Below are 18,004 nucleotides of genomic sequence, written 5' to 3' on the forward strand. Positions count from 1 at the left end.
GTGTGTGTGTGTGTGTGTGTGCACACACGAGAATCTGTTTGACCAGCGTTAGTACTCACATTACCCTGCTTGTGCTGTTTTCTGCTACAGACTGCCTGACCAAGACCGGTGCAGTTCAACCAACCACACAACTGGAATTTCCCAGGGGAACCAGCATGACATTCGTTTTTTTTCTGAGCAACCAAAGTGGAATGTAATCTTTGCTGACCAAGAGAGTACCATGGACGGTGAAAAGGGGGGCAGGAGGGGCAAGCTAAGAGGCTCTCCTCATCTCAGATTCCTGTCGAACCCATTGATGGGGGGTGAGTCATAGAGGGGAAATCAGAGTGCTGGGGAGGGTGGTTAATGTGCTCAAGAGAACGAAGAAAGCTGAGCTATAGCAGTGGGTCTTTCTTTGGTGTCCATAGGGTAGGTTACTGGATAGATGCCCACAGCTTGCTAGTCTGCATCCCTTATGTGAATATTAAAAAAAAATACCTTTATGTGTAGAGTTATAAAGATGAAACCTATTTAATCACAGAACATTTTCTAGTGGTGAAAACTTTTGCCGAAGGAATCACTCTTTTGTAGGTCAGATGTATTACTTATTATAAGAGTTTAAGAGTTACTTATAAATAGCAGTGTTTTGGTGCCTTTAAAGTTCAGGTTGACCTTAAACTCATTATCTTCTTGTCTCAGCCTCTGAAGTACTGAGTTTACAGAGGGGTGTTTGTGTGTGTGAGTACCACTTTAATGGATCTTTTTAAAAATTTGTAATATTTACTTGTTTTTTTAATTAATTACAGTATATGCATTTTGTATCCCAGGTGTAATCATCTCCCTAATCCCCTCCCAATTCCACCCTCCCTCCCTCTTCTCCTTCCATTCTCCTTCAAAAGTCCACTGATAGGGGAGGTCCTCTTCCCATTCCATCTGACCCTAGCCTATCAGGTCTCATCAGGACTAGCTGCACTGTCTTCTTCTGTTGCCTGGTAAGGCTGCTCCCCCCTCAGGGGGAGGTCATCAAAAAGCCAGCCACTGAGTTCATGTCAGTGACAGTCTGTGTTCCCCTTACTAGGGTACGTCTGTGCAGGGGTTCTAGGTTATCTCCATGCATGGTCCTTGTTTGGAGTATCAGTCTCAGAAAAGACCCCTGTGTCCAGATCTTTTGGTTCTGTTGCTCTCCTTGTGGAGCTCTTGTTCCCTCCAGGTCTTTCTATTTCTCCCTTCTTTCACAAGATTCCCTGCACCCTGCCCAAAGTTTGGCTATCAGCCTCAGCATCTGCTTTGATACCTTGCTGGTAGAGTCTTTGAGAGGCCCTCTGTGGTAGGCTTCTGTCCTGCTCCCTGTTTTCTCCCTCTTCCGATTTCTTCCCATTTGCCTTTCTGAATGAGGATTGATCATCTTACCCAGTGTCCTCCTCCTTGCTTAGCTTCTTTATGTATACAGATTTTAGTATATTTAATATCCACTTATAAGTGAGTATATACCATGTCTGTCTTTCTGCTTCTAGGATATTTCACTCAGGATGATCTTTACTAGGTCCCACCATCTGGCTGCAAATTTCATGATTTACTTGTTTTTAATTGCTGAGTAGTATTCCATTGTGTAAATATATCACAATTTCTGTATCCATTCTACAGTTCAGGGACATCTGGGTTGTTTCCAGGTTCTGGGTATCACGAATCAAGCTGCTACGAACATGGTTTAGCAAATGTCTTTGTTGTGTATTTAAGCATATTTTGAATAAATGCCTACGAGTGGTAAAGGTGGATCTTTTTTTGATATATATTTTTATTTTTATTAATTACAGTTAATTCACTTTGTATACCACCTATAGTTCCCTCCCTCTTCCCTTCCCAATCACATCTTCCCTCCCTCTTCTCCACCCATGCCCCTCCCCAAGTCCACTGATAAGGGAGGTCTCCCTCCCCTTCCTTCTGATCCTAGTCTATCAGGTCTCATCAGGAGTGGCTGCATTGTCTTCCTCTGTGGCCTGGTAAGGCTACCCCCCTACTGCCCAGGGAGAGGCGATCAAGGAGCAGGCCAATCAGTCCATGTCAGAAACACACTTTGTTACGATTACTATGGAACTTACTTGGGCACTGAGCTGCCATGGGCTACAAATGTGCATGGGTTCTAGGTGAAGAAGCACACTTCCTAATTGTCTGAGAAAGTGCCAGATTGATTTCCAAACTGGTTGAATAAGTTTACATTCCCACCAGCAATGGAGGAGGGTTTCCCTTCTCCACATCCTCTCCAGGAAGTATTGTCATTTGAGATTTTGATCTTGGCCATTCTGATGGGTGTAAGGTGAAATCTCAGAGGCATTTTGATTTGCATCTCCCTGATGACTATGAACCTTGAGCATTTCTTAAAGTGTTTCTCTGCCATTTGGTATTCCTGAACTGAGAATTCTCTGTTAACTCTGTACCCCATTTTTAAATTGGATTACTTGATTTGTTGCTTTTTAACTTCTTGAGTTCTTTATGTATTCTGGATATTAGCACTCTTTCAGACATCGGGTTGGTGAAGATCCTTTCCCAGTTTGTAGGCTGTCGTTTTGTTTTGATGACAGTATCCTTTGCTTTACAGAAGCTTTTCAGTTTCATGAGGTCCCATTTATTGATTGTTGATCTTAGAGCCTGTGCTGTTGGTGTTCTCTTTAGGAAATTTTCTCCTGTGCCAGTGAGTTTTGTTGAGGTCTTTGATCCACTTGGACTTTAGTTTTGTGCAAGGTAATAAATATGGATGCATTTTCATTTTTTCTACATGTAGACATCCAGTTAGACCAGCACCACTTGGTGAAGATGCTGTCTTTTTTCCATTGTATGTTCTGTAGACATTTATTAGGTCTATTTAATTGAGGACCTTTGTAAGTGTCATTATTTCCCTATTTATCTTCTGTCGAGATGATTTGTCCCTCAGTGAGAGTGGAGTGTTGAAATCTCCCACTGTTAAGGTGTTGGGATCCATGTGTAATTTAATATATAATAATGTTTCATTTACTAATGCAGGTGCTCTTATATTTGGGGCATAGATGTTCAGGATTGTGATGTCTTCCTGGTGGATTTTTCCTTTGATGAGAATAGAGCGCTCCTCCTCATCTTTTTTGATTAATTTTGGTTGAAATTCTATTTTATTAGATATTAGGATAGCTACCCCAGCTTGTTTTCTGAATCCGTTTGCTTGAGAAACCTTTTTCTAGCTCTTTACTCTTAGGTAGTATTTATCTTTGTTGCAGAGGTGTGTTTCTTGGATGCAGCAGAATGTTGGACCCTGTTTCCGCAACCGTTCTGTTAGTCTTTGTCTTTTTATTGGAGAGTTGAGTCCACCCATGTTGATAGATAATATTGATCAGTGAATGTCAGTTCCTTTTATTGTCAAGTTGGTGGTGTTACTGTGTTTCTATGCTTGTGTTCTCTTAATTTTTTTTTGTGAAGTTATCTATATCCTGTGTTTTCTTGGGTGTAGTTTATTTTCATAGATTGGAGTTTTCCTTCTAGTATCTTCTGTAGGGCTGGGTTGCTGTGTAGATATTGTTTATGTTTAGTTTTGTCATGGAATATTTTGTTTTCTCCATCTTTGTTGATTGAAAGCTTTGCTGGGTATAGTAGTCTGGGTTGCCATCTGTGGTCTCTTAGAGTCTGCATGACATCTGCCAAAGCCCTTCTGGTTTTCATAGTTTCAGTTGAGAAGTCTGGTATGATTCTGATAGGTCAACTTTTTTATGTTACTTGGCCTTTTTCCCTTGCTGCCATATATATATATATATATATATATATATATATATATATATATATATTTGTTCTGTAGATTTATTGTTTTGACTATTATATAAGTAGTTTCTTTTCTGGTCTACTATATTTGATGTTCTGTAAGCCCCTTTTACGTTTATGGACATCGCTTTCTTTAAGTTAGGAAAATTTTCTTTTATGATTTTCTTCAGAATATTTTCTGGACCTTGGAGCCTTGAATCTTCTTTTTCATCTATTCCTATTAGTCTTAAGTTTTGTCTTTTCATGGTGTCCTTCATTTCTTGGATGTTTTGTGTTTGGAACTTTTCTGATTTTATTTTTTCTTTGAGAGATGTATCAATTTCTGCAATTGTATTTTCAGCATCTGAGATTCTCTCTTCCATCTATTGTATTCTGTTGGAGATGCTTACTTTTGTGGTTTCTGATCTTTTCGCTAAATCCTCTAGCACCAGGATTTTCTCTGTTTGTGTTTTCTTTATTGATTCTAATTCTGTTTTCATGCCTTTCACCATTTCCTTCATCTGTTTGAATGTGGATTCCTGTCTTTCTATCATGGCCTCTATTTTTTTTTTTTGTTTGTTTGTTTCCTCTCTATATTCCACTACTTTTGCCTCTACTTGTTCCTTTATTGGCTTGGCTGTATTTGACTGTATTTCTTTGAGAGCTTTGTTCCTTTCGTCTTTATGTTCCTGTAATAACTGGATAAACATAATTTTAAAATAATTTTACTGTTTTTCCGATGAATTAAAATATCCATTGATTTTGGGGGTTGTTGGTGAAGTCATGATGTATTGATTGTTGTTGGATATGTTCTTATGCTGACCTTTAGCCATCTGCTTATCTGTAACCTTCACTGTTGTTCCTGGAATCTGTTTTTCAGGGTTGGTCTGTCTGTCTTTGGTGTCTAGAGTATTCTTCAGGAAGATGAGAGAGATCCATTGGTTTGAGAGTAGATGTTGGTGTTTCAGCTATAGCTAAGGGAGGAAGGTTGCAGGCACATGTGCACAAGCGTGGATGTGTGTATGGAAGTGAGCCTTGAAGGACAGGTTGTTAGAGCATGTAGATGCCTGGAAGGTTGGAGCTTAATTTTCTGAGGTGTTTCGAGTGCTGGAGTTGTTGGCAGGCACAATGTAAGTGTACAGGTGCCCTTAATGCCTCAGTGGGTTACAGGCCTGTAGTACTGTTTTCCTGTTATTCAGATCTGTCTGTGCTCCAGGAATTGTTTGCCTGGACTCCACTGGAAGATCCACAGAATAGAGACTTCAATGTTGAGAACACTGTCCCAAGGATCCCTATGTTGCCCAGAGTGGGGGTGTGGGTGGGAGGGATCTGATGGCTGGCTGTTAATGTTGAGGGACACTGGATCTGGGGCTCTGCATGCACTCACTTGAAGATGCACTCACTTGCTTGCAGCCCTAATGGTAAAGTATAAGGGTTCTCCCTGTCTCTACTCTCAGATTTGGGCCCGTATCGACAAATGAGAGTGTAGGAGATCTGTCCATTATTTGGCTGATGGGCAGGGGAGACCCGTACTTGGGGTAGCCCCTTCTGCAGTTTAAGTCACTAAGCGGAGTGGATCTTGCTTGGGCTATCTGCCTCTGCTGTCTCAGTCACAGAGCATGGAGGCTCCTGCTTGGGCTAGCCACTGCCCTACTGCAGCCACAGACCTGGGAGGCCAGTACTGCTGCTGCCTCTGCTGTCTCAGTTACTGAGCACGGGGGTTCCTACTTGGGGCAACCACTGTCGCCAATGCTGAGCAGAGAGGCTAATGCTTGGGGCAGTGACCACTGCCTGCTGTCTCCACAGAGCAGGGAGGTCCATACTTGGGGCAATGGGATGTGCAGGGGGGTTGAATATTTGCCACTCTCAGTCCCTGGGGTCATTCATGGGTGACCTGGATCCAAACTGTCCCATCTCACTGGTTGTCCTCTCTTGCCCAGGAGGCCGCAATGTTGATGTTCTGGCTTCAGCTGCCCCTCCACTCCCCAATTTCAGAGTTTTGGATCCTGTGTCCCTCAGATATAGTGTGCGCTGGTCACAGCCATCTTGGACTCCCACTTTAATGGATCTTATAAGGGATATTTTAATTGCTAAGAATTTCTTTTATTAAAAGTTGTCTTAGATATTTCGTATTTAGTGAAGCTGGGTTCCTCAAGGTTGTTGGCTGATTGACTTTAGAAAGGAGAAATGTAAAACACTCAAGGTTTCCTACAGGTGTGAACTGCACCTACTGGGTGATGCATTGGCCAAGACAGAGTTTTATGTATTCACTCACTGTCACTCTCCTGTGAACTTTCAGCAGGGTTCAGATGAAGGGATTCTTGGAGTAAGCATTCAAGGATACAGCATTACATTCAGTATATTGGTAGGCTGCCCACAACACTTGAATATTAGAAGGACGATAAACATGGGTTCTAAAGTCCCTTGGGACTTAATAATGTCTTTCAGTACAGGTATGTAAAGGGAAAAACAACAGTAAAGTTGCAAAATGTCTTCCCTTTCTGAGGAGAGAGGCCTGCACATTTGTTTAGTATTTATTTACTCGATTTTCCTTCCAAATTGTACAGGGCCCTCCATGGTAAGTAGGGCTTTTATACACAAAGACAGACTAAATTAATTCATATGTATTGAGCACAATGTACTTGGAATAGTAGGAAGTTAGAGTGGCATTAAGAATCACTTTCCAAAAAGGGTTTGAGGGGTATTTTTAAAAATTCTTTATTAATTACACTTTATTCACTTTATATCGCCCCCTGTGGTTCTCTCCCTCTTCCCATCCCAATCCCTTCATTCCTCCCCCCTCTGCACGCATGCCCTTCCCCAAGTCCACTGATAGGGGAGGTTTTCTTTTTTTTTCTTTTATTAATTACACTTTATTCACTTTGTATCCCCCTATAAACTCCTCCTTCCTCTCCTCCTAATCCCACCTTCCTTCCTCCTTCTTCATGCATGCCCCTCCCCAAGTCCACTGATAGGGGAGGACCCCTCTCCTTCCTTCTGATCTTAGTCTATCAGATCTCATCAGGAGCGGCTGCATTGTCATCTTCTGTGGCCTGGTAAGGCTGCTCCCCCCTCAGGGGGAGGTGATCAAAGAGCAGGCCAATCAGTTTATGTCAGAGTCTTCCTATTACTATTGAACCCACTTGGACACTGAGCTGCCATGGGCTACATCTGTGCAGGGGTCTTAGGTTATTTCCATGCATGGTCCTTGGTTGGAGTATGAGTGTCAGGAAAGACCCCTGTGCTCAGATTTTTTGGTTCTGTTGCTCTCCTTGTGGAGTTCCTGTCCTCTCTAGATCTTACTGTTTCCCACGTCTTTCATAAAGTTCCCTACACTCTGCCCAACAGTTGTCCATAAGTCTCAGCATCTGCTTTGATAGTCTGCAGGGCAGAGCCTTTCACAGGTCCTCCGTGTCAGGCTCCTGACTTGATTCTTGTTTCCTCCTTCTTCTGATGTCCATTCTCTTTGCCTTTCTGGATAGGGATTGAGCATTTTAGCAAGAGTGCTCCCTCTTGATTAGTTTCTTTAGTTGTACAGATCGTAGTAGGTTTATCCTATATTGTGTGTCTATATGAGTGAGTGTATACTGTGTATGTCTTTCTGCTTCTGGGATAGCTCACTCAGGATGATCTTTTCCAGTTCCCACCATTTCCTGCAAATTTCATGATTTCCTGGACACTTGGGCATCCCTGTTTGCTTACATCCTCCTTCTCTGACTCAGAATGATCCTGTCTTCCACATCCAATGTAATCACTGCTGACATGTAGCTCTCCTAAGTTTTTCCTACTTCCCAAGTAGACTTTTTGCTCCATGCTTTGTACCAGTTCCTCAGACTGGGGGAAAAACTTTCAGTGGTAGCTGTTTTTTTGTTTATGCTTCAGAGGTCTTGACTTGGTGAAGTGTGGAATGTGGAACGTTTAGAATTTTGTTTTCAAGTTGGCTCCAAGACACTCAGCTCAGTTGAAGGTACCCTGTTACACAAGGGCAAACCAGAGGCAAGGAAAGGGCTTGGGTATGGTTCATTCTTTTCGCTGTCCTCTTCTACAGAAGAAGGAAGAAAAGGATGGAAAGATGAAGAACCAACTCTTCACAGAGATTTATTTAACGCTTGACTCTGCTCTCCTGGGAACATGGAAAACATACCTTCCTCCCCTGAAAATACTTGGTTGGGAATTGAATTGCACCTCCCAAAAGATTCTTTGAAATCCTAACAAGCCTTTGCACTTCAAAAAGAGACTACTATTGGGAAATTGACTGGTCGAAGATGTAATAACTAAAGTGAAGCCTCACTGGCATGGGTTGGATCCTTAATCCCACAGGACTGGCATTTCAATAAGAGAAGGAGAGGGAACAATCAGAGAGAGAGAGAGAGAGAGAGAGAGAGAGAGAGAGAGAGAGAGAGAGCTATGTAGCAAGAGGAAAGAGATTAGAACAAGAGATCTATGAACCAAAGAAAGCCAAGGATGGACTGCCAGTATGCGAAGCTAGAGGAGGTAAGGAAGGATTCCTTCCTGGAGATGTTGGAAAGTGCATGGCCTTCCTGAAGTTTTCAGACTTCCGTTAGACTTCTAGCCTTGACAATGACAAGAAAATACATTGCAATTGTCATAAGCCACCTAGTTTGAGGTAGTTTGTTACAGCATTCTTATAAACTAACTGTAGATACTTCACAAAATGCATCGAAGGGTAAATTAACCTCCATAAATCCCCCAATCCCCCATTTCTTCTATCCACCCTTAGGTTTAATGAAAACATTTTTAAAACATTTATTCCTTTCTTATGTGTGTGGGTGTGTGCCTGTAGAGGTCAGAGGACAATTTATGAGAATAAGTTCTCTTCTTCCACCATTTGTATCCCAGGTATGGAACTCAGACTACCAGGCTTGGTGGCGAGTATCTTCACTTGCTGAGCCATCTCTCTGGCACAAGTTGGTTTTTGTTTGGCTTTTGCCAAAAAACTCATCTCTAGAGGAATAGTGCATTCTTTCTAAAACTGAGCCCACCTTATTAGAAGGGAATGTTCACATTTAATCAGTTAGGAGACAAGAGTAAGCATTGAAAGGAAATAGTTTTCATCTTCTAATGGGGTACTTTTAGATGCTGAGATAGCTTGGCAGAGTATGCTTTCTGAGGGTGTCCTGTCTCTGTAAATAGAAGAGGTGAAATGAAAAATCATGGAGAGCAGAGGAGAAAAGGTACAGAGAGGAGATGAGGAGGAGAGAAAAGAAGGGGCTGGATAATGAATGGAATAGACATGACTCTCTTGCCCAAAAGGTCTCGTGCTAGCTCCACCCACACCTCATCAGGATTCTTCTCCAATATAGTAATATTGATTCATGGCACTGAGTCCACCTTTGTCTAGTCCCAGATACTCCATTCTCTTCACAGCAACTTCCCCCTCCCACTTTCGACCTAGCAAAATGTTTCCATAAATGGATTTATGTGACTTACTGGCATTTCCTAACGTTCTTGGAGCTTCCTTAATAGCTCTTTTCAGAATGTAGCAATTAGTGCACTTTAAATCTCTTCTGAAGTAGTGGAAATCTTAGAAAATTTTCCAGAAAGCATCATAAAAATGAAATGGCAACCTTCCTAATGTGCCACAGGCCTGATAGAGCTATTTCTGTTTAAAGGGTAAGTTTAATGCTACTAATTGGAGAACTTGTGGAATAGCTTTGTCATGAGAGGCCCATTCTCTAGTTTACCCCTAGGCCACAATGATAGATTCATGGTGTTACCAGTGACCTCGTTTGGTATTTATTTTGTTTTTGACAGTAAAAACAAATACAGACCAGGGATGAACTGACACTGTGAATTAATACTCAATATATGCCAAGGCTGTGTGCAGTCTGTTGCATACAGTGACACTTGGGTCTCAAAGACTGTGGTGGAGTAGATGCAAAAGGGGCATTGTGGCCTTGAATCTCCTTGTCATCTCATGGATAGTCTTCTACCAGGAGCATCCTCCACAGTCTGATAGGAAAACAGGTCCCATTTTCTGCTTGACCTGATCTTTCCAGCTGGCAGGTGTCAGGAAGTGTGTGAGGCTGTCTTAGGACCTAACTGTCCAAATATTGAGCCTGTAACACATTGCCCACTCCAGGCATGTACCATGGAAATGTCCAGTGAAGTGTGCTCTAGGTCTTTTCTCAATTGGCTATCTCAAGGAGCAAGTCTTAGCATTCTGTTCAGTGTTTTTTAGAGCAAAAGGTATGTGAGATATTTCTATGTTGAAAAATTATGTTGTTTGCTTGGTATCCCCCTTCCTCACCCTGTTCCTTCCTTCCCTCTCTTCTTTACTTTTTGCATGCACAATCTGTGCTGTATCAATGCTAGAGTTAATGTGTTAATCTTACCAGTATCAATATTTAGGTTTTTATGTAGTGCAGTGTTCTGAGATTTGCTGAAGGTAGAGTCCTTGCATAAAGATAAGAATGGTAAGCTAAGGACCTATGTTTTTCTTTGGGACAGGAGGATGGGCTTAATGAATGCTATATAAAAAATGGCTTGTATATTGTTGATGGAAATATATGCTAGAGGAGCCACTCTGAAAAGTACTCTCAAGAAGCTATACATATCACACAGAAGTCGCATTCTTTGGGGGTAGACACAAATAATTGAAAACACACACCTACCCCCAAACATGAGCAGGAATGTTTGTAACAGTGTTATTGCTAATCCTAAAGTGGAAGCAATGCAAATTTGCTTCATGTGGTGATGGACCAGTAAAATGTAATCTATCCAATACAATGATTTATTGACTAAACATGGTTCGAAGTGCTAATATATGCTACAGGGTGGATGCAGCTTGGAGCATGCTGAATTAAAGGAGTTCATCCCAAAGGACCACTTATCACATGGTTCCACTTAGATGAACTGTGCAGAATAGGCAAATCCATAAAGACAAGAAACAGATCAATGGTTGTCAGGGGCTGGGGCGGGTGTAGATGTGAAGTGAATGCTAATGGCCACCAGATTTCTTCACAGGGTAATGAAGTTGGCCTGAGACGGATTGTGGTGTTGTTTGCACAAGTCTGTATTTATAATGAAAAGCTTTGGTTTGGTTACTTCAAATGGGTAGATCATATGTGAGTTTTAGCTCAACGAAGATGTTCACCAGGAATCTAGATATAGATATTAGTATTGTCAGCCTTGTGGTGTGTTCCCAAACCACATTTTATACCTCTAAAAGACACAGGGTTTCTCTGATATGTAAATGCTGAATTCTGTGAGATTTCAAAGCATCAAATAGACTTGGTTTTGGTCTTGGGAGGAACATCACTCTGTATTTGCTGTAACAAAGAGGAATAATGTTTTCTTGATGACTAAGTAGGAGCCAAGACCCAATTTTTGGCATTCACTTAATAATATAGTTGCAACACTTTGATGACATCTGAACAGAGTTATTTAGCCTAAACAGACCTTCCTGGACTGTTTAGGCTGTCAAATATAATAATCTTATACAGCACTGAAGATATGGAGGTTGTTGACAACTGTATTTCTTAGCAGCTGAGTACTTCGAAGGAAAAAAAAAGAAAGTTAATTATGTCACGCTCAGTCTGCTATTGGTGTCCAGCTTTCAAGACCTTCTTCAAGACTTTTTGTCTTTTCTTACTTAGGATTTTGTGTGACTAGCATCCTCCATTATCAGCACCCAAAGGGAGGTATTACTATTACCTGCAATTTTTATTCTACTGCAGCAGCCGATCTCTCCACATCTATAATCTGAATTTAAGACTCCTCAGATAGAAGCAGCTGTGTTTTCCTTGCGAGAATTAGGAACCTCTGTGAAGGCTATGAGGTTGCTCGGCATGTATCAATCTCAAGATTTTAGAGCTAGAGAAAGCCATTTCCCTTAAGGTATTTTGCCTCCAGACCTTGGTGACCCAGTAAGAAAGCCTTGGATGGCCTGCGTGTAGGCAGCCCACATAGCACCCTTTCATGTACTAAGTACTTAATGAGTCCATCTGCAGGGATGGTAATTTGCTCACTGGGACAGATTTTCCAGGGCACTGATGGCTTCAGGTGGCAGGCAGTCCTCAGCTAACACAAGTTAGGTACAAAGTGTTCTTGTCTTCCTCTTCGTGGCCTTTCAGTTTGGAAGGCATTAGCAACTACCCTTGCTCTTAGGCTCTCTTAGGCTTTAACACCTCTTATGTGCCCATGTAAGGAACAAGTAGCATCTAACAATTGCACCTTGCTTGCATATCATGTGCTTATCAGAGAAAGGCAGAACTGGAACTGATACAGACTCAGGCAAACCTCCCTCAGCGTAGCCTCCTACATCTGTTTGTTCTGGAAATCAGATGCAGCTTGAGATGAGGAACGAATCTGGTCTATGCCACATTCAATTTTATCTACACTTAATTACAAGGGCAGAGGATAGCTTAATGTGTTGGACATGGTTTATAGGCTTCTTTCCTGAAAATTTGCATTCCTCTTATATGGTGGAAGACTACATGTGCTATTTTTAATGCAGTGCTTATGGGATGTAATCAAGACACTGTTTAGTGTCAGGACAAGGTAATAATAGTAGCTAATGTGTATTGAGCCATGGGTAAGTGTATTTCTGTCTTTACTCAAAATAAAACTGAGAGTCAGAGTTTGTTCAGGGATCCACTGTTCAGAAGAGGTCAACTGGGTCGGAACTCTGAATGTTCTTTTAATCACATTAGCACACTGGTTAGAGGTGTGGGTCACATATAATGCCATGATTTCAAGGTTAGACTGAATTCTGATTTTTGCTCAATATTGGGACAGACGGTAACCTATAAATAGATATAGTTCTGTTTAGATTTGATTTCAAGCCTAATAGTATATGTAATTATATGATTGCTACTATTAGTGGGTGCTACTGTTTGCTGAGATGCCAAAGTTTGTGTTTCAGGCAGGAAGCAAACCTGCCTGAACTTGCTAATTCTGGTAATTGGCAAAACTCTCACATAACTAAATGGGCCACTTGTTTTTGAAACCAGTGAAAACTGGAAGTTCAGTCATCTACCTGTCATTCCAATCTACCTCTTTAAAATATTAATTTAAATCAGATTTGTTTTTGAAGGATGCATAAAAATAAAAATTGTATGTATTTATGTGGTACTATTAATGGCTTGATCCATGTAATATGGAAATCAGGTTTTAGATACCTGTCTCCTCAAATGCCAATTGCTTCCTAATGCTAAAAACATCAAAAGTTTTATAGCTTTTTGAAATGTGTATCAGGCAGTTCCTATTGATAATCACCCTAGAGAGGAGGTGTGAATCACAGCATCTTGCTCCTCTGTAAAATAGTGACATAGTATCTATCCATCAATCGTTCCCATTTCTCCTCTCATCCTACTTCTCCAGCTTCTGGTCTTCTCTTCCTTTCTTGAGTAGGAGCTAGATTGTGATGTACTGTTTTCCTGTGCTTTGCTTACCTCACTCAAGATGTTTTTTCCAGTCTGCATCATTGGTCCTTAGCTTGGGTGCTGGGTGAACTGTTCAGTCTAAGCACATCAGCCTGATGTAACCAATTCTTCCCTTTCCATATAGATATCATGTCTGATTGGTCTCCTTTGCACGATGCTGCAATCCATGGACGTCTGTTGACCCTGAGGAACCTTATCAACCAGGTAGCTCTAAAAATAATAACAGTATCAAGTATACGTCATTGCTATACCAGACTGAGAAAAGAGAAATCAGAGTTATAGTTAAGATAGACATTTCCTCTTAAGCAAATCAGCAAAATGAGATGAATCTCACTGTAATATCCATCTTCTTTGCAGGCTGTCATAATGTATTTTATGGTAACCTAAGTGCACAGTTTGAAAAATGCTAAATACTTATTCAATGGATTGATTACCTGTAAGTGGTACTTCATGTTGTTTTTAGTTTTCTAAATAAACCATGTTCAGAGGGAGCTGGTTAGTAAAGTGTACATTGTACCAGCCTAAAAACACAAGTATAAACCCAGAGAACCCACATAAAAACAACAAATAAATAAAGTGGGCAGAGTGACATGCCTGTAGTGGTAGCAACTTGGAGGGCAGACATGAGCAGGTCCCTTGCCAATTGATGAATGTTAGGTTCAATAAGACCCTGTATCAAAAGATAAGTTGGTGAAAGATACCTGTTTTCTGTCTATCCTCCATGTGCACACAAAGTACACATATGCGCCCCCCCCCCCAGATTTGCAACACTTGAGCAAATCTGTCATGTAAAGGGATTTTCAGCTGCAGCAATTTTGTTTCTCAGGGGATAATTTCTAGGGGCACCATTAGTGTTGTACTAGAGTGGTGCTAATGCATCTAGTGAGTAGAAACCAATGATGGTGTTAAGTGTCCTACAGCGCATAGGGCAGCCTCTGTGTCAAAAATTAGGTAGCTCTAAAATGTCAGCAGCACAAGGCTTAAAAACTCCTAATGGAAAATAAATGCTTGAAAATGTCTTTTAAAATATGTAGTCTTATAATTTCAGTGACATTTTCAGTTTGGTCAAATCCCCAGTTGCCTATGACTCTCAGCAGTTTGATTTTAGTTTTCTTTTCCTTAGGTGCAATTTGCCTGTATACCCTGATTTTTGTTGGTTTTAAATTATTAGAATCCTATGCAAAGACACCATTCAAAAGGCAGTTTACATCTTAACAAAGTCTTTATTCAGAAAGTTCTGTTCTCTAAAATGTCACTATATCTTTGTAATTCACTCTGTCTTTCTGTCTCTCCGTATCTCTCTCTGTTTCTCCCCAACACTCCCCTCTCTGTGTATAGCGAGGGATGGAAACCAGGGCCTTAACCAGAAAAATATATTTTTCTCTTTTGAAATCCACCAAAATCTATGGATACATTATCAAAGAAAACATTTAAATGTGTAAACTACAAATCAGGGAAACCTATCAAAATATTGAAACAAATATGTGATGTAATAACATGGATTTTTAGATTGATTTGTCAAAATTTTAGCTGTGATTTTGAAACTATTATTATTTATAAGCAGGGTGAAACTATATTAATAATTATGTTTCAATGAAAATATCTGGGATACCTACAGATGATAATGCTGTTTATCACAGGACACGTAAGAGCAGTGAAAAGTAAAGGTGAATTCAGAAAACACCACAATTTCATGGACTTATCAAAAATAAGAAGAAGTTCATCTAGAAGAGTATTATTTCCAAATTATATAATACTACCATAAGCCATTGTGTTAAGTACTTTTGGAGGCAGCAACCTATTAGAAATCAATTCTAACATATAACTCTAGTTAAAAGTTAGTTTACTCAGGTAAAAATGAAATATTTATGTAATTTGGATAGTATTAAAATGATCATTGAAACTTTTATGTATAATTTTTTATTTGGGTTTTGTATATTTTATTTTTATTTGATGAGTATTGGTGTTTTGTCTCATGTATGTTTTTGTACCATGTGTGTGCAGTGCATCAGGAGGACAGAAGAGGGTGTAGGTTCCCTTGGAAAAAAGTTATAGGCAGTTGTTGGTGCTAGGAATTAAACTCAGGTCCCCTGGAAGGGCAGAAAGTGCTCTTCACTGTTGAGCCATCTCTCCAGTGTCATGCATCATTTGTTAATCGGAATAATGCTGTTTGTATTTGATATTTACTGACCATAAGCTTATATCCATGTCTTTTTCTCAATCCCGTTAAATCGGTTAAGTGGGTTGTTATCTTTGGACATGAATCTCTGCGTCTATAAAATGAAACTTCTGATAACCCCCCTTGATTAGTCCACCTCAAAACTCAGGAACAAATACTCACCTCAGTATTAGTGGCAGGATACAATAACCATGGACTTCCTGCTATTGACTGAGTCAGTTGACATAACCTTGAGTTGGCTGGACTCAGCTCTAAGCTGTGGCACACATGTCTCTCATCCTTCTTTGACCTCTGGCTGCTTGAAGTATTTTCATTTCTTGGGAAAAGGCTTTTGCATAGCAGGGCAAGATAAACCATCCAAGGACAGAATGTTTCCAATCTTGGCATATGCTACATCTGCTAATTGTGAATTGGGTAAATCAAATCACATGGACAAGTCCAAAGACAAGTGATCAAGGAAGGATAGATTTTGTTAACTATGACATGCATGTAATAGTGAAAGTAGATTGATGAATTTCATCAACATGTTAACTAAAAATGGCAAACACATGCACAAAATACATGCTTTCTAGGTCAGTTAATGAAATGTTAAGCATAGAAGAGAAAACAGAATGTCCAGTGTTAGATGTCAGCTCCGCAATCCCTTTGGGTACCAGAGGTGGGAGTAATCTGGATAGTATCTAGACATTTTCTTTCTTTACTTATGTGATAGTTACACAGGTATATTTCCTTTGTGGTGATTCACTGATGTGACACTTAAGATCTCTGAGTTGTTTAACATATTTCTTCTACTTCAGCAGAAAGTAATTAAAGTGCCATAGATATAACAGTGAACTTAAGTTTTGGTGGCTTTCTCTCCAGATTTTGGTTACAATTCCCATAGTGTGTTGTTTTGTGTGAGTCTTTACAATTAACGACTCATCACTGGATCTGCTAATAGAAGTCTGTAACCCAGATACTCAGGAGCTGAGGCACAAGGAGTACAAGTTCAAAGTCAGCCTAGCTTACAGACTGTGTTCAAAGCCAGTCTGTGTAACTCAGATCTATCTCACAGTTTCAAAAGGTGCTGGGGGAGTGAGGGGAGATGGTTCAGTGGATAAAGTGCTTGAGGCCCAAGCATAAGAACTAGAGACTGGATCCCAGAACCCATATAATGCCAGGTGAGGATATGGCCCACCTGTAATTCCAGCCTCAGAAGCAGAGACAAGGGATTTCTCCCAAGGAAGCTGACTAGCAAAACTAGTCATATCAGCAAGCTCTGGGTTTTGTTGATAGACTCTTCTCCAGTGAGTAAGGAGGAAGAATAATTGAGGCTAATTCAAGACATAGACCTTCTGCCTTTGCAAGTAAGTGTACTCACATGTACCTGTATGTCCACTCACACCTATGCAAACATGCATGCACTTGTTCATGTACACGCGAATATACACACATGCACACACAAACATCACAAAGCAAACATGAAAATGTAAATAAGAGACAAAAAAGGAAGATAAACGGGGATTCGGATATAGCTCAGTGACAGAGCACTTGCCTAGTGAATGACAGGGCCTAGAATCAATCCTGAGTATTACAACAATGAACCAACCAAATAGTCTGCCAACTAAACTCAGCTTCCTTTTGTTATGTTGCTATCACTCTGGGATGCAGCCTAGATACTAGGACTTTTTGAAAGCTTCCTATGTGATTCTTATATGTAGTCAAATCCAAGAAACTTCTCAGTAAGTTTTTATCACCTTACACCCATCAGAATGGCTAAGATCAATATTTAAGTACATCAATCATGCTGGAGAGGAAGTGAGAAAAGGGGAACCCTCCTCCATTGCTGGTGGGAATGTAAACTTGTACAACCACTTTGGAAATCAATCTGGCGCCTTCTCAGACAATTAGAAATAGTGCTACCATGTCAAGATCCAGCTATACCACTCCTAGGCATATATCCAAAAGATTCTCAAGTATACAACAAGGACATTTGCTCAACCATGTTCATAGTAACTTTACTTGTAATAGCCAGAATCTGGAAACAACCCAGATGTTAGGATAATAAGCAGTTGGGACTAATTTCTCTGTTGCTTTGTGCTTTCCTGGGTCTATATGCAAGTACTCAAATGCTGGCTTTGAAATGACGGTCATAGCTAGAGGGCTACTTATTATACTAACAAAACGACCAAAAATTTCCTTTCAAAGAACAATTGTCATTCATCACTTGATCTGTTGCACAGGAAAAATGCAATTGTGTGTGTGTGTGTGTTTCTGGAAATTGAACCTAAGGCCTTACACATTCGTGGCAGGCAACCTATTCCTGAACTAAGCTGCCAGCCCTCCTCCTTTTTTCTCTTTGAGGCAGGTAGTTACTAAGCTGCTGACGCTAGCCTTTGAACTTTGCTCTGTAGTCCAGGAAGGTTTCAACATTTTGATCCTCACATCTCAGTCCCCCAAGTAGCTGAGATTGCAGGCTTGTGACACCAGACCAAAGTTTGCAGTTAACAGTTTGATCATTTTCTCGTGTGTTGCAGGGTGAGTGGAATAGATTGGACAAATAAGAGAACATTATGAATGAAAACCAAACTAAACAAAAAAATTTGAGATGGTGTTTTCACTAAAATGAAACAGTTCAGAAATGAATCATAATGGCAACAGTAAAATAACAAATGCCACGCTGTAAAGTTCATGGTGATAC

The 18,004-nt window shown here is 40.4% G+C and overlaps 1 protein-coding gene across 1 annotated transcript in view; it reads left to right on the plus strand.

Moving 5' to 3' along the window:
- The first annotated feature begins 220 nt into the window (after window positions 1-220).
- Window positions 221-18,004, plus strand: part of Asb9 (ankyrin repeat and SOCS box containing 9) — a 38,647-nt gene continuing 20,863 nt past the window's right edge. The window contains exons 1-2 of the mRNA XM_055615791.1: window positions 221-302; window positions 13,270-13,349. Coding sequence (XP_055471766.1) covers window positions 221-302; window positions 13,270-13,349 — 162 coding nt within the window. The remainder of the gene's footprint in view (window positions 303-13,269; window positions 13,350-18,004) is intronic.

Source organism: Psammomys obesus, unplaced genomic scaffold (assembly GCF_907164565.1).
Source record: "Psammomys obesus unplaced genomic scaffold, mPsaObe1.curated_primary_1811, whole genome shotgun sequence".
NCBI lineage: Eukaryota > Metazoa > Chordata > Mammalia > Rodentia > Muridae > Psammomys > Psammomys obesus.